The sequence below is a fragment of the Chiloscyllium plagiosum genome, chromosome 23 (genome assembly GCF_004010195.1).
Source record: "Chiloscyllium plagiosum isolate BGI_BamShark_2017 chromosome 23, ASM401019v2, whole genome shotgun sequence".
Taxonomy (NCBI): Eukaryota; Metazoa; Chordata; class Chondrichthyes; order Orectolobiformes; family Hemiscylliidae; genus Chiloscyllium; species Chiloscyllium plagiosum.
This window is the reverse complement of record NC_057732.1, coordinates 10,466,010-10,492,042: the sequence shown is the minus strand read 5'-3', so window position 1 is coordinate 10,492,042 and position 26,033 is coordinate 10,466,010. Positions and strand designations below refer to the sequence as shown.

The window sequence follows — 26,033 nt, the reverse complement described above, 5'->3', positions numbered from 1 at the left end:
TTTTGTTCCTGAACTGTCAATGAGTGTTACCCAGTGAGCAACTATTTTTCAATGATGCTACTGCAAACGTGCTGGCTTGCAAAAACTACTTCCATGTTTCTTTGAACTGCATTGGTGTGATTATCCGCTGGAAAGCTCAGAGCTCTCATTATTCATTGTAGCATCGGAGCTGACTCTCAATATCACCGCACTCTGCTTAGAAAATGCTCCTGAGGGTTAAGAGCTCAGAAAATCGTCCAGGATGCAATGGGTTTGAAGTTATGTAAATTATTTTTATAAATGGTTTGGATGAGAATATAGAAGGCATAGTTAGGAAGTCAGTGAGTTTGTAAGTTACTAAATGTAGTTGACACTACAATCGGTGGTAGAATGGATAGTGAAGAAGGTTATTTAAGTTTACAAAGAGATCTTGATCAACTGAGTCCATGAGATGAAGTGTGGCAGATGGAGTGTTATTTGGATCAATATGAGGTATTGCATTTTGGTGAAACAACCAAGGGCAGGACTTATACAATTAAAAGTAAGGCTTGAGTAGTGTTGTAGAACAGAGAGGTTTGGGGTTTCAGGTACTTAATTCCTTGAAGTTTGCGTCACATATAGACAAGTTGCTGAAGAAGGTGTTTAGCACGCTTGCCTTCATTGCTTAGACCTTTGAGTAGGAGTAGGGAGTTGAAGTTGTACAGTTCATCGGTGAGGCCTGTTCTAGAGTATTGTGTCCAGTTCTGGTCTCCCAGTTATAGGAAAGATATTATTAAACTGGAATGGGCTCAGAAGAGATTTACTAGGATGTTGCCAGGAATGGGGGGTTTGTGTTATAAGGTGAGGCTGGATAGGCTGGAACTTTTTTCACTGGAGCATAGGAGGTTAAGGTATAACTTTATAGAGGTTTGTAAAATCATGAAGGGTATAGATAAGGGTAAATGGTAGATATTGTTTCCTTGGGCTGTGGGATTTCAAAACTGGGGGCATTTTTTAAGATGAGAGGAGAAAGATTTTAAAAAGACATTGAGGCAATTTTGTTTTACACAGGGTGTAGTTCATGTGTGGAATGAACTTCCAGATGGACTGGTGGATGCGGGTATATTTGCAATGTTTAAAAGATATTTGGGTAAGTACATGAATAAGAAATGGAGGATATGGGCCAAACACAGGCAGATGGGACTAGTTTAGTTTGGGATTATGACCAGCCTGGATTGGTTGGACCAAAGGGTCTATGTCTGTGCTGTCTGACTCTATGACTCTAAATTCTTCTGTTGAGGAGACTTCCAATGATTAGGCAGGTTAATGGGAATTGCCAATGCCTGTAGACAAGAGACACCCCCTCCCTAAACATCTATGGATGCTGAAATGACTGGAACTTTGAAGTTCAACAGATTAGAAATATCATGGAATGATTAAAGCACAGGAGGCCATTTGGCCCATAATGACCATGCGGGTTCTCCGCAAGGCCAACTCACCTGGTTCTACTGTCTGTCTTTTCCCCATAACACTGCAAATCCCTTCTCTTCCTGTGGATCTCTGGCAGACCGATTAAGAACAGATAAAAACTCATCAGATGGGGAAAATATGACACAAAATCAAAAATGGGAAAATTCAGCAGGTCTGGCAGCATCTATGGAGAAACAGAGTTAATATTTTGAGTCTTCTTCAGAGCTGAGGTACAGGGAAGTATCCATGATCCAACTGAATGTTGGAGTAGGCCCAGAGGACAGGCTCCTCTTCCTATATCCTCAGATCATATTTAAATTCTTCCTCACTATTAAGTTTATATTATTCAAACTGATGTGTGGGTGGCAAAGGAATATAGCTTCAGGAAAATAATTACAAGAAGAATTTTAAGAGTTTTGTTTCTCACATTGAGGTTGTTATATTTCCAAGAAGACAATTTTTTCGTCATGTTCAATTGTTGAGTGTTTGATTATATGAGTATTGGGTTTACAATGCAATAATGTCCTGCCTCACATACATGTCATTCAACATTGTTTTTTCACTTTTCCCATCAGTCCACACTCAGGCTGAAGCAATCAAGCACCATGAGCATGAATGCTAAACAGACTCGCATATTCAAACACAGAATAATTGACCGTTTTGGTGTTTGGCAGCAGGTGACACTCCTGCAAATGACCTTCAGCTCCTCTTGCTTATTCAGCATCAACATAATCACATGAAACACTTGTGTGTCCAAAGCTGTACGCAATTCTTCAGTGATAGCCAGCCAATGCTTAAAAAAGAATGCTGACATTTCGACACATAATGATCTAAACAATTCATTTGGAAGAACCAGTTTTTAAAAATCTAAAATTGGCTAGGCCACATTTTGATTGATAAAATGATTTTCCTTCCAAATTACATTCAAACAGAGTTGCGTAATCCTAAAATATTGATTTATATCAGCAGTGAAATGGTGCGGAGCCATAGCCTGCTGAAAGCAAAAATAGGTGCAGTAATACTGAAACTGAAAACCATTGACATTGCATTCCAGTTTACTGGATAGACTGCATGCTGTCATGTGGTCTTTATGAGCTTGCCTGAATAAACACTCTAACAGATTGAGGTTTAACTTAGCTACTAAGCAGACATGACGAATGTGAAACTGTACTTGTGCACACAGCTATTCACTTGCGTGCCCAAGAAATGTTGCTCCTCTTGTACGTCAGCTCAGTGCTAAAGTGGACCTGAGAATGCTCCAGATTAAACCGCCCTGATTCCATTCATTTTACTTGGTGGTCTACTATTATCTCTTGATGCCTGCAGAATGACTTGGAACAAATCAACTGGAAAAATACCTTCAGAATCTTTTGAAAAACGGTCAGAACAAAGGAAATTAAAAATATGTCCCTCAGAAGAATTTCCTGTCATTAAATGAAAGATGTGACACTTTCTGGGGAGCACTTGAATAATTGATATGCAGAGAATTTTCGATGAATAAGAAGTTGCACAGCTAAAAGCAATTGCAGCAAGAAACATTCTCGCATTGGGCGTGTTTGAACCCTACTTAATTTCAGCGCAGTCCTAATTTGTGTAGTAAGTAAACTTGGTTTTAAATGTTTGTGTGCCATGTCAGCAAAGAAATAAATAAGTAACTAAACATCTGGAACAGGAATGCTTCATTTTGTTGCAGGGAATTATCGAAAAACAAAATATTTTATTGCAAATGACAATTAAGACAAATATTTTAAGATTATTTATTGAAAAAAGGAATCAAATAGACATGCCAGGAGTAGGCAAGTGGGACTCATTTAGTTTGGGATTATGTTCAGTTTGGATTGGTTTGAACAAAGGGTCTGTCTCTGCTCTGTATGACTCTGTACCTTTATGTGATAAAGAAGGATCTAAAGGGAAACAGGGAGTGGAGTTAATCCAATCGATGTGCACTGCCAGTACTGCTACTTTTGTTGTATAAAGTTCTGCCTTCTATGGAGCTCAATATAGTCAGTTTTTATTCCCTAATACTACAAGAGCTCGTGGGTATTCGAACATCTGTAATCACGAAGAATAGATTCAAGTAGCTTTGATGAGAACTTGGCTTTCTGGGTATTACGCACGTACTTAAAGGTCTTAAATGGCATCAGTGATGTGTCTACATACACTTTTGGGGTGATTTGTGACATGTTGTAGAGAGCATCAGCAGATTTCTAGTGAATGGCTGCTGAAAGTGTGCAGAGCATTTCATGATGTCAACTTTATTTGACACCAATATGATCATTTTGGAGCTGAACACTCTCCAACTCACATCCTTTCTTAACCTTAAAATATACAGCATTTGAAGATGCATTGACGGATGTGGACTACAGGTACTCATATGAGATCATTGAGTTTCTCGTGATACGGCACCCATGCCATTGGGACTAGACTCTTGGTCATAATCTCTGTAGATAGTTGCTTTCCCTTGCTTCATAAATGTCTGCTATGGTCTTCTGGCCCCCTTCAGGTACAAGGTAACTTTCCTTCTTCCCAGCTCCTTCAACAAGTGCAGCATCGGACAACCCAGGAGCCTGCTGTCTGAATTGTGCCATTCTTTAATGTTTCGCCAGTCACATTCACTTCCTGTATGACTCTCAGATCCTGCTGCAACTTCAATACTCTCTTCCGTTATCAGGTGAGCCTTAAGTGTTGGTTATTACTTAAGACTCTGGAAACATTACTGTCATGCCCAAGTGATGAACATTTGCAGTTTGTGCTGCCTAGATATTAAAATAATTGAATTGAGCAGGCAGCATGAAATTGGAGAGCTGCCTGCATCCCAATCAATGGTTTCAGGTTTAATCACTGCTCAGGGTTCCCGAGTTTGTACTTGGCAATGCTGAGGTTAGCTGCTGTTGATTTTTTGGGTGTCTCCTTTCATTCAGAAATAAAATTGGATAGATAAGGCAAATTTTCTAATTAAGTTGGACGCAGATGGGGAGGGAAAAAACAAGTAGGTCAATCACAGAGCAAAACTGAAATTAGCTGCAATCTAAACAAGAAAGTGAAGTTAATTAGATTTTAAAAACACATCTCCATTTGCTTCCTTTTCACTGCACTTTCCACCTCATGAAACTGCTCCTCACAACCCCAATGTTTTTTCTACCAGGTTTGGGTATTTTTCTAAAGACTAATTGGTACTTCCCAAAGATAATATTTCATGGTGCTGCATAGACCTATTTATTTTAGTTTTAAGATTAAATCTGCCTACTAATGTTCCACAATTGGACTGTCTGCGTATATTTTTCTCATTTTTTTTGCAACTACAGTGAGTGGTTGCTTATCTTTCAGTTTTTATTTGATACAAAGATTTCTCCCCCTGAGCCATTAGCCTGTCTTTTCTTCTTAACAAGTGTTGGTGCTTTGTATTTCTAACCTTTTCTACTTTTGGTCCTTTCCTGAAACTTGCCCACGTTTTATCTTCAAAACCCAACAGACAAGAATTGGGAAAGTGCCAACATTATAAAAAAACATTATTTATCACACGGTATAGTTGTCCTCTTGACTTCAAAATATTATCATAACTGAAAAGGAAAGATTTTTATTTGTTCCTTGTTACGCTTGGAATGTGTTTCCTCAATTTTGCAAAAATCAAATAAACGTTTATCCCTCAGCAAGAGATGAACCCATGCATCACTTTATCCACTTGCAAAAGTGTTACTGTAAAGAAGTAGGAAATACACTCATGAAAATCTCTATAACCAGCATGTTGGCAACCAAACATTGTTGAATCTGGTGTGAGGGAATAAGTTGAGGCAAGTGAACCAAGTATCTACTGGGGAGCATTTGGCTCAGAGTGATCATTGTACCATAAGGCTTAGAGTAATAAGGTAGACAAACCTTCAAAAATCCAAAGTAGGGTTTCTACATTAGAGGCAGGCCGACTTCAAGGAATGAGGTCTTATTGGGGTAAACCAGGGCGACGAGTGACAGAAAAATGTTTACTGAACAATGGATTATCTGTAGGAAGGAAAAACATCAGGTGAATTTAGATACATCTCAAAATGTGTGAATGGTCAGGGAACAGAAACCAATGCTCCTTCGATGAGGAGGGAATTAAAGCATTTAATGAAAGGAAAGAAAGAGGGTGTAAGACTGATGTCAGGTTAATTCTACAAACATAATTGTAGCCCAAGCACAATACGTTGACAGGAAAAGTGAGGAACGAAGACTAGCAAAAAGATCATATGAGAATAAAACAGCAGACAACATAAGATTTTCTAACAACAGATAATAAATAACAGGAGATTATAAAAGGTGAGATTAGAGTCATAGAGATGTACAGCACGGAAACAGACGCTTCAGTCCAACCCGTCAATGCCAACTAGGTATCCCAACCCAATCTAGTCCCACCTGCCAGCACCCAGCCCATATCTCTCCAAACCTTTCCTATTCATATACCCATTCAGATGCCTTTTAAATGCTACAATTGTACCAACCTCCACCACTTCGTCTGGTAGCTCATTCCATACTCGTACCACCCTCTGTGTGAAAAAGTTGCCCCTTAGGTCTCTTTTATATATTTCCCTCTCACCCTAAACCTATGCCCTCTAGTTCTGGACTCCCTGACCTCAGGGAAAAGACTTTGCCTATTTACCCTATCCATGTCCCTAAGGATTGTGTTGCTGATAAAGATGCTAAGGTTATAGGCACAGGGAGGCTAGAGTGTGTATTTTGTATCAGTTATTCATTAGGAAGAAAATGCTGACAAAATCTTTGTTGTTGCAAAAATGGCGGAGGAAATGGTTGGATTGAAAGCTCATGCGCAGAATGTACTGAGAGGTTGCCTATGGTTAGAGTAGATAAGTCACCTGGAATGGTTGGCTTGCAACTTAAGTTGCTAATGAAAATGGAGATGGAGAAGGTAGAAAGGCTTGTCACATTCTTCCAGTCTTCCCCAGATATGTGAGAGATGACAGTGGACTAGAGAGTGGAATCTATGGCAACATTTGTTCAAGGAATGATATAAGGACATTCCTTACAATTATCAGTTTATCATTGGTGGTAAGTAAAGATTTAGAAACAGGACTTCAGTAAGGCATTTGACAAGGTCCCTCATGGTAGACTAGTAAGCAAGGTTAGATCACATGGAATACAGGGAGAACTAGCAGTTTGGATACAGAACTGACTCAAAGGTAGAAGACAGAGGGTGATAGTGGAGGGTTGCTTTTCAGACTGGAGGCCTGTGACCAGTGGCACACTTTTGTCATTACATAAATGATTTGGATATGAACATAGGAGATATAGTTAGTAAGTTTGCAGATGACACCGAAACTAGAGATATAGTGGACAACGAAGAAGGTTACCTCAGATTAGAACAGGATCTTGATCAGATGGGTCAATGGGCTGAGAACTGGCAGATGGAGTTTAATTTAGATAAATGTGTGGTGCTGCATTTTGGGAAAGCAAACCTTAGCAGGATTTATATACTTAATGGTAAGGTCCTAGGGAGTGCTGCTGAACAAAGAGACCTTGGAGTGCAGGTTCATAGCTCCTTGAAAGTGGAGTTGCAGGTAGATAGGATAATGAAGAAGACATTTGGTATGCTTTCCTTTATTGGTCAGAGTATTGAGTACAGGAGTTGGGAGGTCATGTTGCAGCTATAAGGACATTGGTTATGCCCCATCTGGAATATTGTGTGCAATTCCTGGTCTCTCTCCTATCAGAAGGATGTTGTGAAATTTGAAAGGATTCCAAAAAGACTTAAAAGGATATTGCCAGGGTCATAGGGTTTGAGCTATATGGAGAGGCTGAACAGGCTGGGGCTGTTTCTCTGGAGTGTCAGAGGCTGAGCAGTGACCTTATAGTGGTTGATAAAATCATGAGAGGCATGGATAGGGTAAATAGTTGGGGGTGAGGAGTCCTGAACTAGAGGGCATAGGTTTAAGGTGAGAGGGAGAAGATTTAAAAGGGACCTAAGGGGCAACGTTTTCACACAGAGGGTGGTGCGTGTATTGAATGATCGACCGGAGGAAGTGCTGGAGACTGGTACAATTACAACATTTAAAAGGCATCTGGATGGATATATGAATAGGAAGGGTTTAGTGGGATATGGGCCAAGTGCTGGCAAATGGGACTTGATTAATTTAGGCTAACTGGTCAGCATGGACATGTTGGACTGAAGGGTCTGTTTACGTGCTGTGCATCTCTATGACTCGAAAGGAAAAAAGGCACTAGTAAAGATTTGGGTTCATGAGGGAAAACCTTCACAGATTTCTCAAACAAAGGCTACGTTTGACTAATCAAACTGAACATTTGTGATGATTAGCCAAAGAGGGTTGATGAATAGAATGTAATGGATGTTGTCTATTATAGTTTTCAGAAAGTGTTAGATAAAGTAACTCAGAAAATGCTCGCCACATGACAACAGTTTATAGTCCAACAGATTTATTTGAAGTCACAAGCTTTTAAAACACTGCCTCTTCATCAGGTGAAGTGACTTCACTTCATGTGAAGGGGCAGTGCTCTGAAACCTTGTGATTTCAAATAAACCTGTTGGACTATAAACTGGGGTTATGTGACTTTTGAACTGTCTACCCCAGTCCAACACTGGCAACCCCACATCATAAAATGCAGTTTAACAAAATTGATGCACATGGAATAGGAGGGTTAGTGTCAATTTGTATGAAGAAAAATTGCTTTGAACAAAAATGAATGAGTCATGATGAATGGTTGTTTTAATGATAGGATGGTAGATGCTGGGAGCATTGTTTTTTTTAAATGGATGGAAACAACTTGCACATTGAAACATGTTGCAAAAGTCTAAAACTTCCTGTTGATACCAAATTTGGATGCACAAAATCAAAGAGAATTGGCAGGGAAGTGGCAAATAGGGAGAGATAATATTGCCTTTAATGGTGTAATTTTAAAATTTATAAGCATAGATCTCTGGAGGCAGCAAGATGTACTGAGAATAGGAAAAGCAAATGGAATCTAAGGCTTCACAAGGACAGACATTGAGTCCTAAATCAGGGATTAAAGCTGATTTGTTAAATCTTTATGAACAAAAACAGAAATAGTTGGAAAATCTCAGTAGATCTGGCAGCAGCGATAGTAATAAAGCTAAGTTCATATTTCAGGTCCAGGGACCTGCTGGGTTTTTCCAGCAATTTCCATTTTTGTTTCTGATTTCCAGCATCCACAGTTGTGTATTTTGTTGTGTTTAGTTAAACCTTCGTCAGGTTCTCTTTAGACAACAACTCGAGAATTGCAACCAGTTTTAGCCATTACACTTCAGGGAAGATCAGAAGGTCATTGAAAGGTTGCACAGGACATTTACCAGAATAAACATCCAATTTGGGAATGTAGGTAGCTCATTCAGCCCCTCAACACTGCCCTGCCATTTGATAAGATCATGACGAATCTGATGGTGGCTTCAAATTCACTTTTCTGCCTATCCCTGATACTCTTTAACTCCCTCGTTAGTCAAGAATCTATCTACTTGTACCTTAACTATATTGATTGAACCTGCCTCCATCACTTTTTGGGAAGGAGAGATTACCAGAATCATGACCTTCTGAGAAAAAGAAGCAAAATACTCTCATTTCTATTTTAAATAGGAGACCCCTTATTTTTAAACTGCATCACCTAGTTCTTGTCTCTCACAGGATCCTATGTGATTCAATAACATGACCTTTCATTCTTCTGAAATCCAATGGATACAGTCCCAACCTATACCCTTGTAGGTTAATTAATCACCTCATTTAGGTAATCAGTCACGTAAACCTTCTCAGAACTGCTTCAAAAGCAATTATGTCCTTTCTTAAATAAGCAGCTCAAAACCATACAAGGTAATCTAGATTGGTTCTCACTACTATACTATATAATTATAGCAAACCATCACTACTTTCAGATTCCATTCCCCTTTGCAATAAATGAGAGTGTCCCATTTGCCTTGACTCAAGTATCAGGACACAGATTTTTCTGCAAGTGTTCTCATTTAATATGGTATTTTTCTATTCTTCTTGTCATTGTGGACAAGTACACATTTTCCCATATTATATTCCATCATTCAAAGTTTTGCTCAATGATATGTCTTACCCATGTCTCTTCTTTTTCAAGAAGGCAGCAGAGTAGGGAGGCTGAGCCTAAGACTCGTCTACTTCCATCAACTTTCTTTATCTTCTTCTCCTTTTGCTCTTCTTGTTCTTGTTTTGTTTTCTTTTCTTTTAAGTCTGGAAATGGATGGGTGAAGGAGAAGCACTCCTGCAACAACACCAGGATGAGCTAGACAAAGCCTCAGCCTAGATCAGGGTCTCCCAGTGAGTGAAGATCAGGTCCCGATCTGACTCTACTGGCCTGATCTCGAGGATTAGGCTAAGGCTCCAGGTCCATAGCTAGGCCCGAATGCCTAAAGGAGGAGAAGGGCGGTCTTGGCCCAATGTGGAGTCTTCTTGCATGGCAGTCTCCTGGTATGGAGGTCTTGTCATCTTCGTCTTCAGTGTCCAGATATTCCAGTGACCTAGCAGTCAGTCTCATCCAGAAATGGTGGTCTCGGCCCAGCATGGCAGTCTTCTTCGGCCAAGGCTTCTGGCCTAGTACCCAGTGGGCTGGCCCGGTGGTCTTGGCCGGGTTGCATCTTCAGGATATTCCATCATTCCTAAATCAGCTTGCCCCGAGCTCTAGAGTCATTAAGTAAACTGTGATTAACTTTGTCTTAAATTTACTTCTGTTTTTAATATGACTTCTGTCATTGAGCTAGGCACTGTGGTAAGGAAGCTTATAAAACTTTTCACTGTATTTTTCGTGTAAAAGTACACTTGAGACTAACTTTCTATTCTATTCTTATGTCTTCTTCACAACTTACTTTCCCATATATCTTTGTAAATTTAGCAATCCAACTTGCAGTCCCATCATCTAAGTCATCAATATAAATTATAAATAGATGAGGCTCCAGCCTTGATCCTTGGAGCAATCTATTCAATACATTTTGCCAAGTTGAAAAAGATCCATTTATGCCTGCTCCCTGTTTCCCGTTAGCTAATCAATCCCTCTATCCATGATAATATTACTCTCTACACCAAGAGTTCTTAATTTGTTTAATAACCTTTGATTGACACCTCATCAAAATCTTTATGAAACTCCATGTACCTTATTCCACATGTTTCCCTCTGCTCAGAATGCTTATTATTTCCTCAAGGAATGTTAATAATTCAGTCAAACATGATTTCCCCTTCACAAAACTATATTGGCTTATTGCATTAAGAATTTTACAGCACTTTGCTGTATCCTCCTTAATAAAAGATGCCTTACCTACAGATCTTTTCAAGAATCTAGTAAATTTGGAAAATGAGAACTAAAGCATCGACTGTGTCAGCAGCCACTATTTTTAGATCCTAGGATGAAGTTCACCAGCAACTGAGGTCAGCTTTAAATCTAGTCATTTTTTCAATAACCTTTCACTGGTGATTGTAGTTGTTTTAAGATTGTTGTTCCCTTTCAGCTTTTGCTACACATTTATTAGTGGCATGTTGTTTGTATCCTCCGAAAGCAAAGACAAATGCAAAATATATATTCAGTTCATTGCCATTTCCTTATTGTGCAGTAATTCTTCAGATTCACTCTGTAAAGGGCCAATGTTCACATGACTTGTTTGAAAATACCTGTCGAAACTCCTACTTTTTAAATATATTTGTAGCTAGGTTTCTCTTGTTTTCTTATTTCACCCAACTGATTAATCATTCCTTGCTGATTTTATATTGTAATTATATGATCTATCGCTAATCTTTACAGATTAGCTATGTTTTTTTCTTTGAAAGTGGTACTATCTTTAACTTTTTTAGTTAATCACAGATGGCCCATCCTTCTCTAGAGTCTTGCTTCCTTACTAAAATGCATCTTTGCTAAATGCAATTAAATATCTCCTAAATATCTTCTTAGTTATCCTTTAACTTAATTTCTAAGTTCAATTAAACTAGCCTGTCTTCATCTGCTCAAAATTGTCTTGTTCAAAACATTTGTCTCAGACCCAGTCTTATCAACCTCAAACTGAATACAAGAATCAATTATGTTATGATCACTGCAACCTAAGGATTTCTTCACTATGAGTTAATGAATAAATATTGTCTTCTTGTGTGCTATCAGATCGAGAAAAGCCTGAATTCTGGTTGACACTAGAGTACAGCGCAAATAAATTGTCCCCAAAATACTCCATGAACTGACCTTCCAAATTACCTTTGGAAATTGGATTCACCCAATCTATATGTAGATTTAAATTACCCATGATTATTGACATACCTTTCACAAAGACCAAGTTATTTATTCTTGTACATTCTATCCCACAGAGTGATTATTGTTAGGGGGCCTATAAACTACAGTTATAAGTGACTCCCAACCTTAGAACATAGAAGATATCCAAAACGGTATACTTGTTCTTGAGGGGAATGGCCGCAGGAGGTCCATTCCCCTGCGGGGAATGCTATTTCTTATCTCTATTCAAACCGATCCTATATCTTGATCCTTAGAACTAAGGCGATCTCTATCTATTTTCATAATGCCATCTTCATTAATAAAGCCAACCTTCTGTCTTCTGCTAGCCTCATGTCCTTCCGAATTGTCATAACCATTAATCTTTCAGGACCTAGTCTTTATCATCTTGCAGTCATGTATTTGTAATGGAGATCAGATCTTACTAACGCATTTCTGTTTGAATTGTGAATTCATCCATATCGTTAACAATGCTACACACATCAGGTACAGAGCCTTTAACTCTGTAGCACATTTTCACAAACTTGCTCCCTTGCATCACTATTTAGTTTAATGCTCTTTCTTTCATCCTAGTTATACATCTTGCTAGAACACGAGTCCCAACATGAATTAGGAACATCCTCCCAGCTCACACTTTCCCAGTACTAGAGCCAGTGCCCAATAAATCAAAACCTATTTCTCCAGCACCAATCTCCAAGCTACCCATTTAACTCCATAAGTAAATTTATCCTGTGCCAATTTGCCTGTGGCTCAGATAATAGCCCAGAAATTATCAGGTTTAAGGTGTTGCTTTTCAATATAATCAATAGCTGCTTTTCTAACCTTAATTCTGTTGTTGGTGCCTGCATGAACTACAACCACTGGATCTTCCCCTTCCCACTGCAAGTTTCTCTCTAGCCCAGAGCAATTATCCCAGGCCCTGGCTCCAGGCAGGCAACACAAAATCAGTGTTCTCTCATTCTCAGTTACAGAAAATTATGCCAATTCTCACTGACTATACTGTCCTCAACTACCACGACATTGCTGTTTACTCTCCCTCGCTTGAATGGCAAAGCTGCCTTGACATGTTGCAATACCCAGCTCACTCGAGGAAGGAGGGACTGTAGCTCCAAGGTTGGACTGAATAGGCTGTGTCCTCTGTCCTTGGATCAAAGGAGTCTGAGTGGAGATTTGACCGAGGTGATAAAGTCTGGCGCTGGAAAAAGCACAGCAGGTCAGGCAGGAACTGAGGAACAGGAGAGTCAACATTTCGGGCATAACCCTTCAAGTGGATAGGTGGGAAGGAAGATGGACAGGTAGGTCAGGTCAAGAGGACAGAGCCAAATCAGCGGGTTGGATCTGGGATGGGGTGGGGGTGGGGGAATAGGAGATTTGGAAACTGGTGAATTCAGTGTTGAGGCCATGTGGTTGTAGGCTCCTGAGGCAAAAGGTGAAGTGTTCCTCCTCCAGTTTGTGGGTGGCCTTATTTAGGTGGTGGAGGAGGCCGAGAATGGACATGTCATTGGGCAAGTTGAATTTGATGGCCACTGGAAGATGGGGTTGGGGTTGGTGCATATGGACCAGAGATGTTCCTTGAAATGTTCCATGAGTTTGCACTCGGTCTGTCCGATGTTGAGGAGACCACAACGAGACCAGTAAATGAGGTTCAAGGATATGCAAGTAAATCATTGCCAGATTTGGAATGATCCTTTGGGTCCTTGGTCAGAGGTGAGGGGAGAGGTGTGGGTGCAGGTTTTACACCTCTTGCAGTTGCAAGGGAAGGTGCTGGGTATGGAGAGGGGGTTGGTGGAGAAAGTAGACCAAACAAGGGAGTCATGAAGGGAACAGTCCTTATAGAATGCTGATAGGGATGGGCAGGGTGGATTTGAAGTAGATGTCAATGGTGCGTCAGTCACCAGAGACAGAGAGGTCCAGGAAGGGGAGAGTGGTATCCGAGATGGTCCAGTTAAAGGTCAGGGTGGACAGTGTTGGTGTGGTGGATGAACTGTTCAAGCTCCTTGTGGGAGAACAAGGCATTGCTGATGCAGTCATCGATGTAGCAGAGGAAATGGTGGGGGGATGGTGCTCATGTAATTGTGGAAGAAGGATTGTTCCACATATCCTATGAAGAGGCAGACTTAGCTGGGAGCCATGCGGCTACCCAAAGCCACCCTCCTAGTTTGTAGGAAGCGGGAGGATTCAAAGGAGACTTTATTGAGGGTGACGACCAGTTCCCCCAATCAAATGAGAATGTCGGTGGAGGGGGACTGGTTGCGTTGGTGGGAGAAGAAGAAACGGAGGGCTTTTAGGCCTTCCTCATGGGGGAGGCAGGTATAGAGGAGTCCCCTCCCCTCCGCCTCCATCCCTGGTGAAAATGAGGTATTAGAGGCCGAGGAATTGGAGGTCATGGAGGAGATGAAGGGTGTGGGTGGTATCAGAACAGTACAGGGAACATCTCTGGTCTGTGTGCACCAATCAACCCGACCCTCCTGTTTCAACTCCCCCTCTCACTATTTCATCTATTTCATCTCCCCCTCTCACTTTCCTGATGACATGTCTATTCTGGGCCTCCTCCACTGTTGAAACAGGGCCACCCACAAACTGGATGAGGAACACCTCATCTTCCACCTCCGGAACCAACAACTACACGGCCTCAATGTTGAATTCATCAGTTTCCAAACCTCCCCTCCACCTCCACCTCCACCTCCACACGTACCCACACCTCCACAACCCCCCCAACCACCCCCCCGAAACAGTTCTGCCCTCTTGCCCTGGTTATGCCTGAAACGTTGACTCTCTTGTTCCTCAGATACTGTCTGACCTGCTGTGCTTTTTTCTGGCACCACACTTCATCGATTCCAACTTCTCCAACATCTGCAGTCCTCACCATCTCCAATTTGATAGAGGTGTGTAAATAGGTATTTGCTGAACCTCAGCTGGAGTATTGTGTATAGTTGTAGGCGCCACATTGTAGGAAAGATGGTTACACACTGAAGGGAGTACAGAATGGATTTACAAGAATGGTTCCAAGCATGAGGATATAAGGTATGAGGATAGATTGAACAAGTTGGTACAGTTCTCCTTGGAAAGAAAAGGACTGAGAGGAAATTTGATAGAGATTTCCAAACCCATGAGTAAGCTGGAGGGAGTAGTTAGGGAGAAGTTGTTCCTGCTTGTACCAATTCTGTGATTCTGTGGTGGTGATCAGTTTAGATAAGGTAGACAAAGTAGAGCTGTTCCTATTACTTGATCATTCAAGGACGAGGGCATCTCGTGTCAATGTTTTGGACAAAGGTTGGAGGGAGGGTGCATGAGAAAAAACTTTTATACAGGAAGTGGAAATGACCTGGAACCTATTGCCAATGAACTGTTGGAAGCCAAGATGCCAATGATTTCAAAATGAAATTGAATAGGTGTTCAAAGAAAATAAACTGTCAGACCATGGGGGCAGAATCAGAGAATGCTTCACAGAGAGCCATCACAGATTTGATGAGATAAATGGTCTCCTTCTGTGCCATAATGGCTGCATAACATTATGACAGTGACCAGTCTTGATTATAATCATGCTGTAAACATTCGCATTGCTGGAAAAGGCTAGGCTTAAGACATGCTCATAGCCCAAAGATAAAGACCTGATTTAGTTTATGTATGCACACAATGGTTCTGGCTGGGTTCTCAACCATGATGAAGCACGCAGCTGTATCCTTCTGGCTAAAACGTTAAATCAAAGTCTTGATCTGTCACTTGGTTCACACTCACATTGATGTATTTCATTTGCCTGTTGCTCTGCATCTTCTCTGTAAGGCTTCTAGCTCATTCAGAGAAGTGGCATTCTCCCCAGAGCCAGCCAGGCTTGAGAGTTTTCTGGTCATGTGTCATGATCCCGCATCAGACTTTACCCAGAGGGGGTGGCCAACCTCTATAAAGCTGCAGAGTTGCAGAGCAAGACTGATTCTGCTGAAAAGCTGGGGCGGTCAACCTCACAGGGGTTCTGTCATTTGGTTTAGGACTCCCACTGTCAGTAACACACACATGCAGCATGCCTGCACCTGAGCGCAGTAAATCTCGAAGCTGCCATATGTACTGTCCCTGAAGCACAGCTCATTCCCACGTGTTGAAGTTGCCTCTGGCACAGACCCTTCTCTGTCATTAACTGAGCAAGACATATTTCTCCCTATTGCTGCTTTTAGACAGTCACAGCGCAACATGTATACTGCTGAAGACCAGCAAAAGAAACATGATCAAGGAACACAGAATCTATGGAACAGAAACAGTCCATATTGTTCAACAGAGTTCCACACATACCTGTTCCTCACTATCAACATATCAATCTAATCCTTTCTCATTATGTATTTATTGTCTCCCCTAGAGCATCTTTGTTCTTCACCGCAGCTATTAAACGGTGAGATTAGGAATTGTTGATGTTGAGAAGGATCTGGCTGCCCTTTTTCATAAGTCACTAAAAACTGACATGCAGCTGTACCAAGAAATAAGATAAATAATTGGCACATCCGCCTTTATTGCAAGCAGATTTGCATACAGCAGTAAAGAATTCTTGCTGCAATTGCGTACAGCCTTGGTGAGACTGCACCTCAGTGTGTGTTCATAGTTCTGGTCTCCATACCAAAGGAATGATATGCTTGTCATGACAGGAATTCAACAAAAGCTTCACCAGACTGATCCCTGGACATGCGGGATTGTCTTGTGAGGAGACATCGAGGAGACTGGGCCCGTATCGTCCAGACTTTAGACAATCGAGAGCTGAAACTCAGAAAACGTTTAGGGCTTAACTGGGTAGTTGCAGAATAGATGTTTCCTCAAGGTGGGGCTTGAAACTAAGGTGCACAGTCTTAAGATAAGAGGCAGGCCATTTAGAACTGAAATAAGGACTGATTTTTTCACTCGGAGGGTATTGAATCTATGGAATTCTCTATTCCAGAGAGTTGTGGAGGCTTACTCTTTGAAAGTATTCCAGACAGAAATCAATAGATTATGAGATATTAAAGTTGTCAAGGGAGATAGCATGGGGAAAGTGTTGTTGAGGTAAAAGAGCAGTTATGATCAAGTTGAACAGCAGAGTAAACTCAATGTGCCAAATAGCCTAACCCTGCTCGTGTTTCCATGTTCTTGTCTCCATCTTCTAACCATTCTGTAAATAAGCACTTTTCTCCTAAATTCCCTCTTGGACTTATCAATAACTTTCATATGTTTAGGACCCCTAGTTGTAGACATGCAACGACAGGGAACATCTGTACGTCTATCCCATCAAACCCATTCTTGATCTTAAAGGCCTTTGTCATGAGCCTCTGAAAATAGTTCCCGCTTGTTCATTTTGTCCTGACAATTATCGTGCACATGAGATACAATAAGAATGAATGTTTGATGAAAATTGGTGAATGTCATTGAATGAGGAGCAGAGAGGATGATGAGTCGCGAATACAAAAGTAATTTAATAAACAATATTTCAGAGGGAAAATAAATTTTTTTCAAATTCTTGAACCAATACAAGTGCAATACTGAACCCAAGAGAAAATGGAGGTGTCAGAATGAGGATGTAATAGTCATTATCACACAGTGCAATTTCAAACTTTGAGCTTTCACTGTATCATACAAGTGTTGTAAATAACCTTGTTTTCCACTTATTATTTCCCAGAGATAGGTATTCATTCACCACCAGTCTACTTTATTAATGTGATTAATACAGGGGATCGGACTAAGCTCCACAGTCACAGCAAGGAATGTAGCTTCAAACCTGCTTGACAGGTGTCCTAAACAAAAACCGAAAGAACTGCAGATGCTGTCAATCAAAAACAAGTTCAGAGATCACTGGAAAAGCTCAGCAGGTCTGGCAGCATCTGTGAAGAGAAATCAGAGTTAACGTTTCAGGTTGAGTGACCCTTCCTCAAACTTTGCCCAGTTCTGAGGAAGGGTCACTCGACCCGAAACATTAACTCTGATTTCTCTTCACAAATGCTGCCAGACCTGCTGAGCTTTTCCAGCAATTTGTCGCTGATAGGCACGTATGCCTCTCAGTCCTGAGAAACAATGACCTTGATTTTCACTCCTTCATCTGGCAGATACCAGGAACAGGACCTTGACTATTCCTGTTCTTTCCTGAGCTGAGTGCAAATTGCCTGAATGAGTGCACCTCCAGATTCTCCAACAATTATTTATGCTTTGTTTCCCTGACTTGGCATGAAATTCTCAGTAGTCAACTAAATGCCACTTGTCCAGGAACTGCCTACGCAGCTGCCACCTGCCCATCAACTCCCTACATGCATTAACCTTTTACTGAGGTCAACTCTTGGCTCGACTCTCCAGATGACATTTTAGGGATAATATACCTTGGTGAGGTGATGTTGAATCGCAGTGCACAGTTCTCAAATCCAGAGGCCCAAGTGAATGGGTCTGGGGGCATGGTTTCTAACCCCACCAGGGCAAGTAACGGAGTTTAAATTCAATTAATCAATACATTTCGGTAATTTTTAAAAGACTGGAATTCAAAACAATATTTAGTGGTGACCTTGAAACCATCATTACTTGTTATACAAACCCATTTAGTTCCCTAAGGTCCTTCAGGGAAGGAACTCTGCCATCCTTACCTGGTCTGGCCTACACATGACTGCAGACCCACAGCAATGTGGTTGACTCTTAACTGCCCTCTGGGCAATTAGGGATGGGCAAAAATTGCTGTCTGACCATCCGGTGAATAAATAAAGACCTTATAAAGCTTTATAAAATCATGACGGCCATAGATAAGGTGAATGACAAGTGTCTTTTCCCTGGGAGGGGAATTTTTCAAGACTAGGGGACATATTAAGGTGAGAGGAGAAAGATTTTCAAAAGGCATGATGGGCAATTTATTTCTACACAAAGTGAACTTCCAGAGGAAGTGGTGGATGCGGGTACAGTTGCAATGTTTAAAAGACATTTGGATAAGTACATGAATAAGAAATCTTTATAAGGATATGGGCCAAGCTCAAACAGGTGGGGCTAGTATAGCTTGGGATTATGGTCAGAATGGACTGATTGGACCTAAGGGTCTGTTTCTGTGCTGTGTGACTCTATCACTCTAAATGCTGGTCTTGACATCAACAGTCAAATGCTGAGAAAGAATATTTAAAAACACAAAGCTGATTTCAGAGGCTCTGTCTCCTCCTTTCCAGTGACTCCTTTCCCTGACACCCTCCCACAACCCCACCACCCCCCATCATCACCAACCTTTTCTGAGCTACCATCAGTTAAGGAGAGTCCCTGGACTTGAAGCATTGACTCTGCTTTCTCTGCAGAGTTGCTGCCAGACCTGCTGAGTTGCTCCATCAATTTTGGTTTTTGCCTCAGTGTCTCTTTGAAAACTGTTTCTTTTTCCAGTTTGATAGATAGACCACTGATGAATAAAAATTAGGGAACCTTCCCCAGTTCTGGTAGGTAACACAGCCTTGAATATGAACAGTGATTCACATGGCATGACCTTGCATGAAAAGCCTATCAAAACCCAAATTTAATTCTGAATCAATTATCATCTGTAAATACGTTTCTGAAAATCAAAATAAAGCATGGTACAGCATATGGAACAGGTGTTCTTTTTATGTCTGATTATAAATGATAATGCTAATTTTAAGTTCAGAGAGACCCATTAAATCCCAATTCAGTAAGCATCAAGCTGATTTCCTTTGCTGTGTAGGATTACATAACATATGAAGCATAGATTAAAGTATTTTATTTTGATTAATCTACAGCATGGCTGGTTATTTTTACCATTGCAAATATTATTCAGTTGATTTTTTTTTTATCTTGAAGGTTATTCTGATCGGGTTGTGATGTTCACATTTCTGAGGAAGGAACAGTGAAGGTGGAGTGTTGGAAAATGGAATTACCAGCTGATGGGTATCCTCCAGATCAACAACAACATCTTGCTTCCAATTCCTCAGTGCAGGTTCCATATGGCTGGCAAGTAAACGACACACAACCAGGAACTGGAAGTGCTGCTACTAACCTACAACTGATGCCCAATTCTGTGCAATCTCAAGGGATAATAACTACGTCTAATCTATTGAATCCAATGCCCAATTACCAGATAGCATGTTCAATGCAACAGGAAACCTTTCCTGACTGTCAACCGCACTGTAATACAGCGGGCAACAATATTTGGCATCCCGGCCTGCAGAATAAAGAAACCTGGGCATCAGTTGGCTTACAAAATGTTAGCTATGCAAACCCCCCTGAGGAGAGCTCTTGGGATTGGCACCTTGCTTCAAACTACACAACATATGGCAGAGATTTATTCGGTTTCCAGAAAGATCCTGATGTGGAACATCCCAATGGGATTTCACCAAAGACTCTGCAAGGATCAGGTGCAGTACAGACACCGTATCCCATTCTAGTTCCATATCCTGTAAATCCTGAACACGTACTTCACCACGATCCATTTGATTCATTTTGTAAAACGTCAATCACACCTTCAGCTCCCTTGGAACAGAGGGAAAACTTGACAAATGTTGGATGGTCTTTGTATAATCAACCAACACCACCCAGTCTAACGCAGGATGGCCAAATCCCACCATCTCTAAAACCAAATATGATGAGCTTGAATAGTGAGCCAGAATACGTTAGAACTGGTTATCAAGAAATGTCCGCTCTGGGATTTCAGGATGTCATTCCTGTAAGCTCCAATTCACTTAGTCCCTCTTATCCCACTTCTAAAATGGATGCAAGTAGAAAATCCGAACACCAGTTGTGGAAAACAGGATTGGCTGCAGTGGATTCCAACTCTCTGCATTCACCGCTCATACCGATAGGTTTTGAGGAAATGGGGTCATCCAATACAAACCTTCCTAATCAATATTCATGTGATGCACCTTTCCCAAAACCACTCAGCATCTGTGGAGCAGACACTCGGAATGCACAAACACATGTTTTGCCATCTACCTCACTGATAAATTTGTGTCCTCAATCAGACGTCTGGACAAAGCTACCAGCCTCAGATATTCCCACCTCTGACCATGAAGTCCTGTTTCAAACTTATAAAAACAATGTAAGTAATGTTTTTTGGAATGGGGCACTTTTTAAATTTAGTGTTAGTTTTCTGCATTGCCATTATCTTTCTACATTGACAAAGATATACTGTTTGCTTTGAATTTCAGTACAGTGTAAATAACTTAATTGTGTAGTTGAAATTTTCATTTTTCCAATGATATGACAAGTATTTGGTTTGGACATCAACAACGTGCATCAATGACATGTTGACATAGATGGAGAAAGAAATAGAGAGAGAAGGATACGGAGAGAACTGTAGAGTGTCAGAGAGAGAGAGAGGAATGGAGAGGGAGAACAGAAGGAGAGGAAGAAATAGAAAAAGAAACAGGATAGAGAAAGAGATAGAGGAAGAAATGAAGAGGTAAGGAGGGAAGAGAGAGAGAGAGAGAGAGAGAGAGAGAGAAGATTAGGCATAAAGTAGAAATGCAGAGAGTGAGAGAGAAGGGAATTTTTTTGACCATTTATTTGTGTTCACTTATTTTACTAAACAGCTGGACAGTGATAACGAGCTGATTTCTCTTCTCTCACTTGCTATGTCTCCCTTTCTCTCTCTCTCTCTCGCACACACACACATATACTCATTCCCTCTCCCACATACATACATGCCAGACCAGCAGGGATTCTCCAGCACTTCCTGCTTTTAATTTCAAAAACCTTATATTCAGCACTGTGCCCATAACTTGCAATATCTAATTGTGGGATTGTGAATCTAGAATCCCTACAGTGTGGAAACAGGCCCTTCAGCCCAACAAGTCCACACCAACCCTCCGAAGAGTAACCCACCCAGACCCATTGCCCTACCTATTACTCTACATTTACCCCTGACTAATGCAACTAACCTACACATCCCTGAACACTATGGGCAATTTAGCATTGCGAATTCACTTAACCCATACATCTTTGGATTGTGGGAGGAAACTGGAGCACCCAGAGGAAACCCACACAGACAGTCACCCGAGGCTGGAATCGAACCCAGGTCCCTTGTGCTGTGAGGTAGCAGTGCTAACCACTCTGCCACCGCACTGCCCCGGATTGTATAACCAGAAAATCTTGTGAAAGGAATCATGTATGATGTGAAATTCATATTGTGCTTTTCTCATGTATCTGATATTCTAATTTCACCAAAGGCAGGTTGGAACATGTAACCTTGCCCTACTCTGTTTTAAATGTGGATTGAAGATTCTCCTTTCCTTTGCAATACTAACTCCCACCTGAGGGTTAGTTTACTGTTCTTTCTACAAGCAAAATCTTATTTTCTCAAATGATATATTGACAATAGGATAGTGTGGCACACAATACATCTTTGACATCAGTTATGACCTTATTGATTCTTATGACATTTCCATTGCTTTCATATACAAACATTTGGAAATATAGTTACTGCTGTAAAAGCAGCTAAATGAAATTTCATGCTACATGGTAAATTCATTCATGGGGTGTGGCGTTGCTGACTAGGCCAGCATTTATTGCCCCTCCCTATTGCCCTTTAGAAGGTGGTGATGAGATGACTTCCTGACCCACTGCAGTCTATGTACTCTAAGGACACCTACACTGTTGTGGTGAGTTCTAGGATTTTGGTCCAGTGACACTGAAGGAACAGCAATATATTTCCAAGTCCGGATAGTGAGTGGCCCGGAGGAGAGCAGGTGCTCCCATGTATCCCAACTTTGGCGAATTTCTGCAGTACCTCTTCTGGACAGTACATAGTGCTGCTAATGGGCAAGAGTGGTGGAGGAAGTGGATGTTTACAGATATGGTGCAGGCTGCATTGTCCAGGATGGTGAAGTCTTGATCTGCACTCATCGAGGCAAGTGGGGAATGCTCAATCGCACTCTTGACTTGTGCATTTTAGATGGGGGACAGGCTTTGGGGAGCTGAGGGGTGAGGTACTCACTGAAGTATTCCTAGCTCCTGACCAGCTCTTGTAGCCACAGTGTTTATGTGGAGAGTCCAGTTGAGTTTCTGGGCAATTGTAATCCCCAGGATGTTGATAGTGAGAGATTCAGCTTCACATATGGTTCACATACCATTGAATATCAAAGGATGATGGTTAAATTCTCTCTTGTTTGAGATTTTCATTGCATAGGAATTTTTGTGGTGCACAAAATTTGGACATGGGAAGTTCTTGTGCCTTTTTTTGTGGGGGGGTTTGTTGGAGAGGGGTGTTACCACTGAGACACAGCAGAAAAATGTACTCAAAGTTTACGAGGTGCTTAGGACGCTTGCCTTCATTGCTCAGACCTTTGAGTGGAGGAGTTGGGATGTTGTGTTGAGATTGTACAAGCTACTGGTGAGGCCTTTTCTGAAGAACTGTGTCCAGTTGTGATTGCCCTGCTATCATAATGATATTATTAAGCTGGAGAGGATTCAAGATGATTTACCAGAATGTTGCCAGGAATGGAGGGTTTGAGTTCTGAGGACAGGATGGATAGGCTGGAAATCTTTTCACTGGGGCTAAAGAGATTGAGGGGTGACCATGTAAATGTCTACAAAATCATGAGGGGGAGAGATAAGAAGAATGGCAAGTATCTTTTCCCTAGGATGGGGGATTTCAAGAGTAAGAGGCATATTTTTAAGGTGAGAGGAGAAAGATTTAAAAAAGGACATGAGGGACTTTTCTTTTTACACAGAGAGTGGTTCATGTGTGGTATGAACTTCCTGAGGAAGTGGTGGATGCGGGTACAGTTACAACATTTAAAAAACATTTGGATTAGTACATGAATAAGAAATGTTTGGCGTACACATGCACAGCAGTATTGCTAACTCCTGTACATAGTCCAAACATCTTATGTTCAACATTTAATTATGCAATACAGTAACCTGAGGATATACTGAGAGGAAAATCTTATGTGAAATGAATGCTTTGTCTGTTATTCCACTTGCCCCCAAGGCAAGGCAGAATGTTGCAGTGCACGAGGTCAGTTACAAACTTTTGCGTGCTCCAATTTACAGATAGCAGCTGAACATAAAAAGAACCAGTTGTAAAATAAATCCCAACCCAAGGAAACCTCAAAAACAAGAAAAATAATTGCACTTGCAATTTTTATAAGCCTATATAAAATCATTCAAACATAATTAATTACCAAACCTTCCCAGCAAAACAAGGTAAATCAGAGATCATAAGGTAGTCTCAGTATTTAGTTCAGCTGCCAAATCAATAAACACTATTCAGCTTTGTTGTACGCTTTACTTTGTTCACATCAGTGATCCATCAGTGAATATTAAAACATAATACTTTTCTACATAAACCAATTTACTGTGCCAAAACATTGTCACACACAGCAACAGAGTCTGGGGAGGGGGGACAACACACACTCCCAAGATGATGAAACATCAGTCAATTTTCTTATCTTGTTGAACACAAAATAAGATACAAGTCTACATTAGACCTCAGGCACTGAGAATATATGATGTTTCTCATGCTCTTAAATGTGTTCCATAAAACACAGGAAAACATGTATGAGTAAGTGGCCCATTAAAATGAACAAAGCTGCTCATGAAGGTTGAGTCTGGTGCACAGAGTTTTGATGAGAATTGCAATTTCTCCTGACAATCACCTGATGAAGGAGCATCACTCCGAAAGCTAGTGTGCTTCCAATTAAACCTGTTGGACTATAACCTGGTGTTATAACCAGTCCAACACCGGCATCTCCGAATCATGACTTTTTTTAAAAGTGTTACTCACTTCAGGTCTGTTTGACTGGAAGGTTAATTGCAGGCACAACAGGGGCACCCAATGGGGTCTTTTAGGCAGATTGGGATTTGATAACTTAACTGATACTGTTTTAAATTGAAATCTGAAAAGGGCCACAGAAAATCAACTTTCATGGGCAAAGAACGCACCTTGTAATGTTCTCTGGTTTCAAATAAAACAGAAATTGTTGGAGAAACTTAGCAGGTCTGGCAGAATCCATGGAACTCAGAAGAAGGTACAGTGGACCCAAGACGTTGATTCTGCTTTCTTTCCATGGATTCTGCCAGATCTGCTGAGCTTCTCCATCAATTTCTGTTATTGTTTCAGATTTCCAGCATCTGCAGGTCTTTGTTTATTATTTATTCTCTGTTTTCACGTAATCTGAAAGAACGCCTTTGGATAATTATTGTACATTTGGTTGCTCCTCTCATAAGTAATATTGACCCAAACTGTTTATCCAGTTTCCTCTTCTAACACAGGAAAACATGTTCACTTTCCAATGTCAGAACTATCCTGTCATGGTTGAATTGTAGCACTTTGCTGAGCTAGATCAGCTCATCATGACAAATGGGGGTGAGAAGATGAAAGAGTACAATGAGAAAAAGAGGGAGGAGAGGGTCAAACGATTAAGTGAAGGAATGACAGAATGAGACGGGGGAGGAGTGACTGGTTGAGATATTGTATAGAATGAGGGATGGGAGGAATGATTGATTGAGAGAGAGGAAAAGTGAGTGAATGAGGGAGAGAAGTGAATAAACAAGGGAGGGAGACTAGGAGAAAGGGCCAGTACATAATTGGGGAATGGAGTAAATGAAAAAAACTTCCACCACAAGCTTAATACAGAAATCACAATGGAAATGATAGTACCCTCAAGATATATCCTAACAGTACTGACTCCATTCTCACAGACCAAAAGAGCACTGGTAAAGTATTGTAGAAAGTGATATCTTTTGGAGGTGTAGTTGGTTCTTGTTAGACGGGTGACACTATGGTTATGGTGACAATTCCATAACAAAATCAGAGCAGGCATACTAACAATGCTACAAGTGTTCAGAAACTGAGAGTGGTAACCTAAGATTAACAGGTAGGTTTTACTGGATTGAGTAGAAGACCAAGGATTCACACATCTCAAATAAAATCTCTGTCATCTTATTCACTAGAACTACAATAGCCCAAAACATTTAATAGCTCAGGAAATTGATGGGCTGGAGTTACCTTCATGATATCAGGTGAAATTGGACAAGAAATCGGACCAGAGAGGCCTATGACTGTAGTTTCACCCATTGTGAAATTATCCAATGCCATCCCTATTCCCCAAACGCTCCCTGATGTGTACACTAGCTCAGTATGAAGGGACAACAGATTACTGGGTCACCAGCATTATCTGTCCATTGAAATTTATTTCGATGTAATTTTCAACAAATATTTAATTGGAGAGTTAGCAAAGTGAAATATGAATCTAATTAAACAGTCTACTCATTGTTAAAGGCAAGGAGATGATTTGGACATAGCCCATTGCTTGCTCATGATAAAATGTGTATTCCTGGGCTCCAAGAGGTGTCGGTCTAACTTATGGTATCATTTATTGCTTTAAATATGTTAACTGAGCTAGTAACCCATTCTTAAAAATGTGTTGCTGGAAAAGCGCAGAAGG

General features: G+C 40.9%; 1 protein-coding gene across 1 annotated transcript in view; it reads left to right on the top strand.

Moving 5' to 3' along the window:
• The window catches only part of LOC122561603 (phosphatidylinositol 4-phosphate 3-kinase C2 domain-containing subunit beta-like), a 217,954-nt gene that overhangs the window by 7,961 nt on the left and 183,960 nt on the right, over positions 1 to 26,033 (top strand). Inside the window, exon 3 of the mRNA XM_043713462.1 lies at positions 19,450 to 20,683. Within this exon, the coding sequence (XP_043569397.1) occupies positions 19,517 to 20,683 (1,167 nt within the window). The 5' untranslated portion in view covers positions 19,450 to 19,516. The remainder of the gene's footprint in view (positions 1 to 19,449; positions 20,684 to 26,033) is intronic.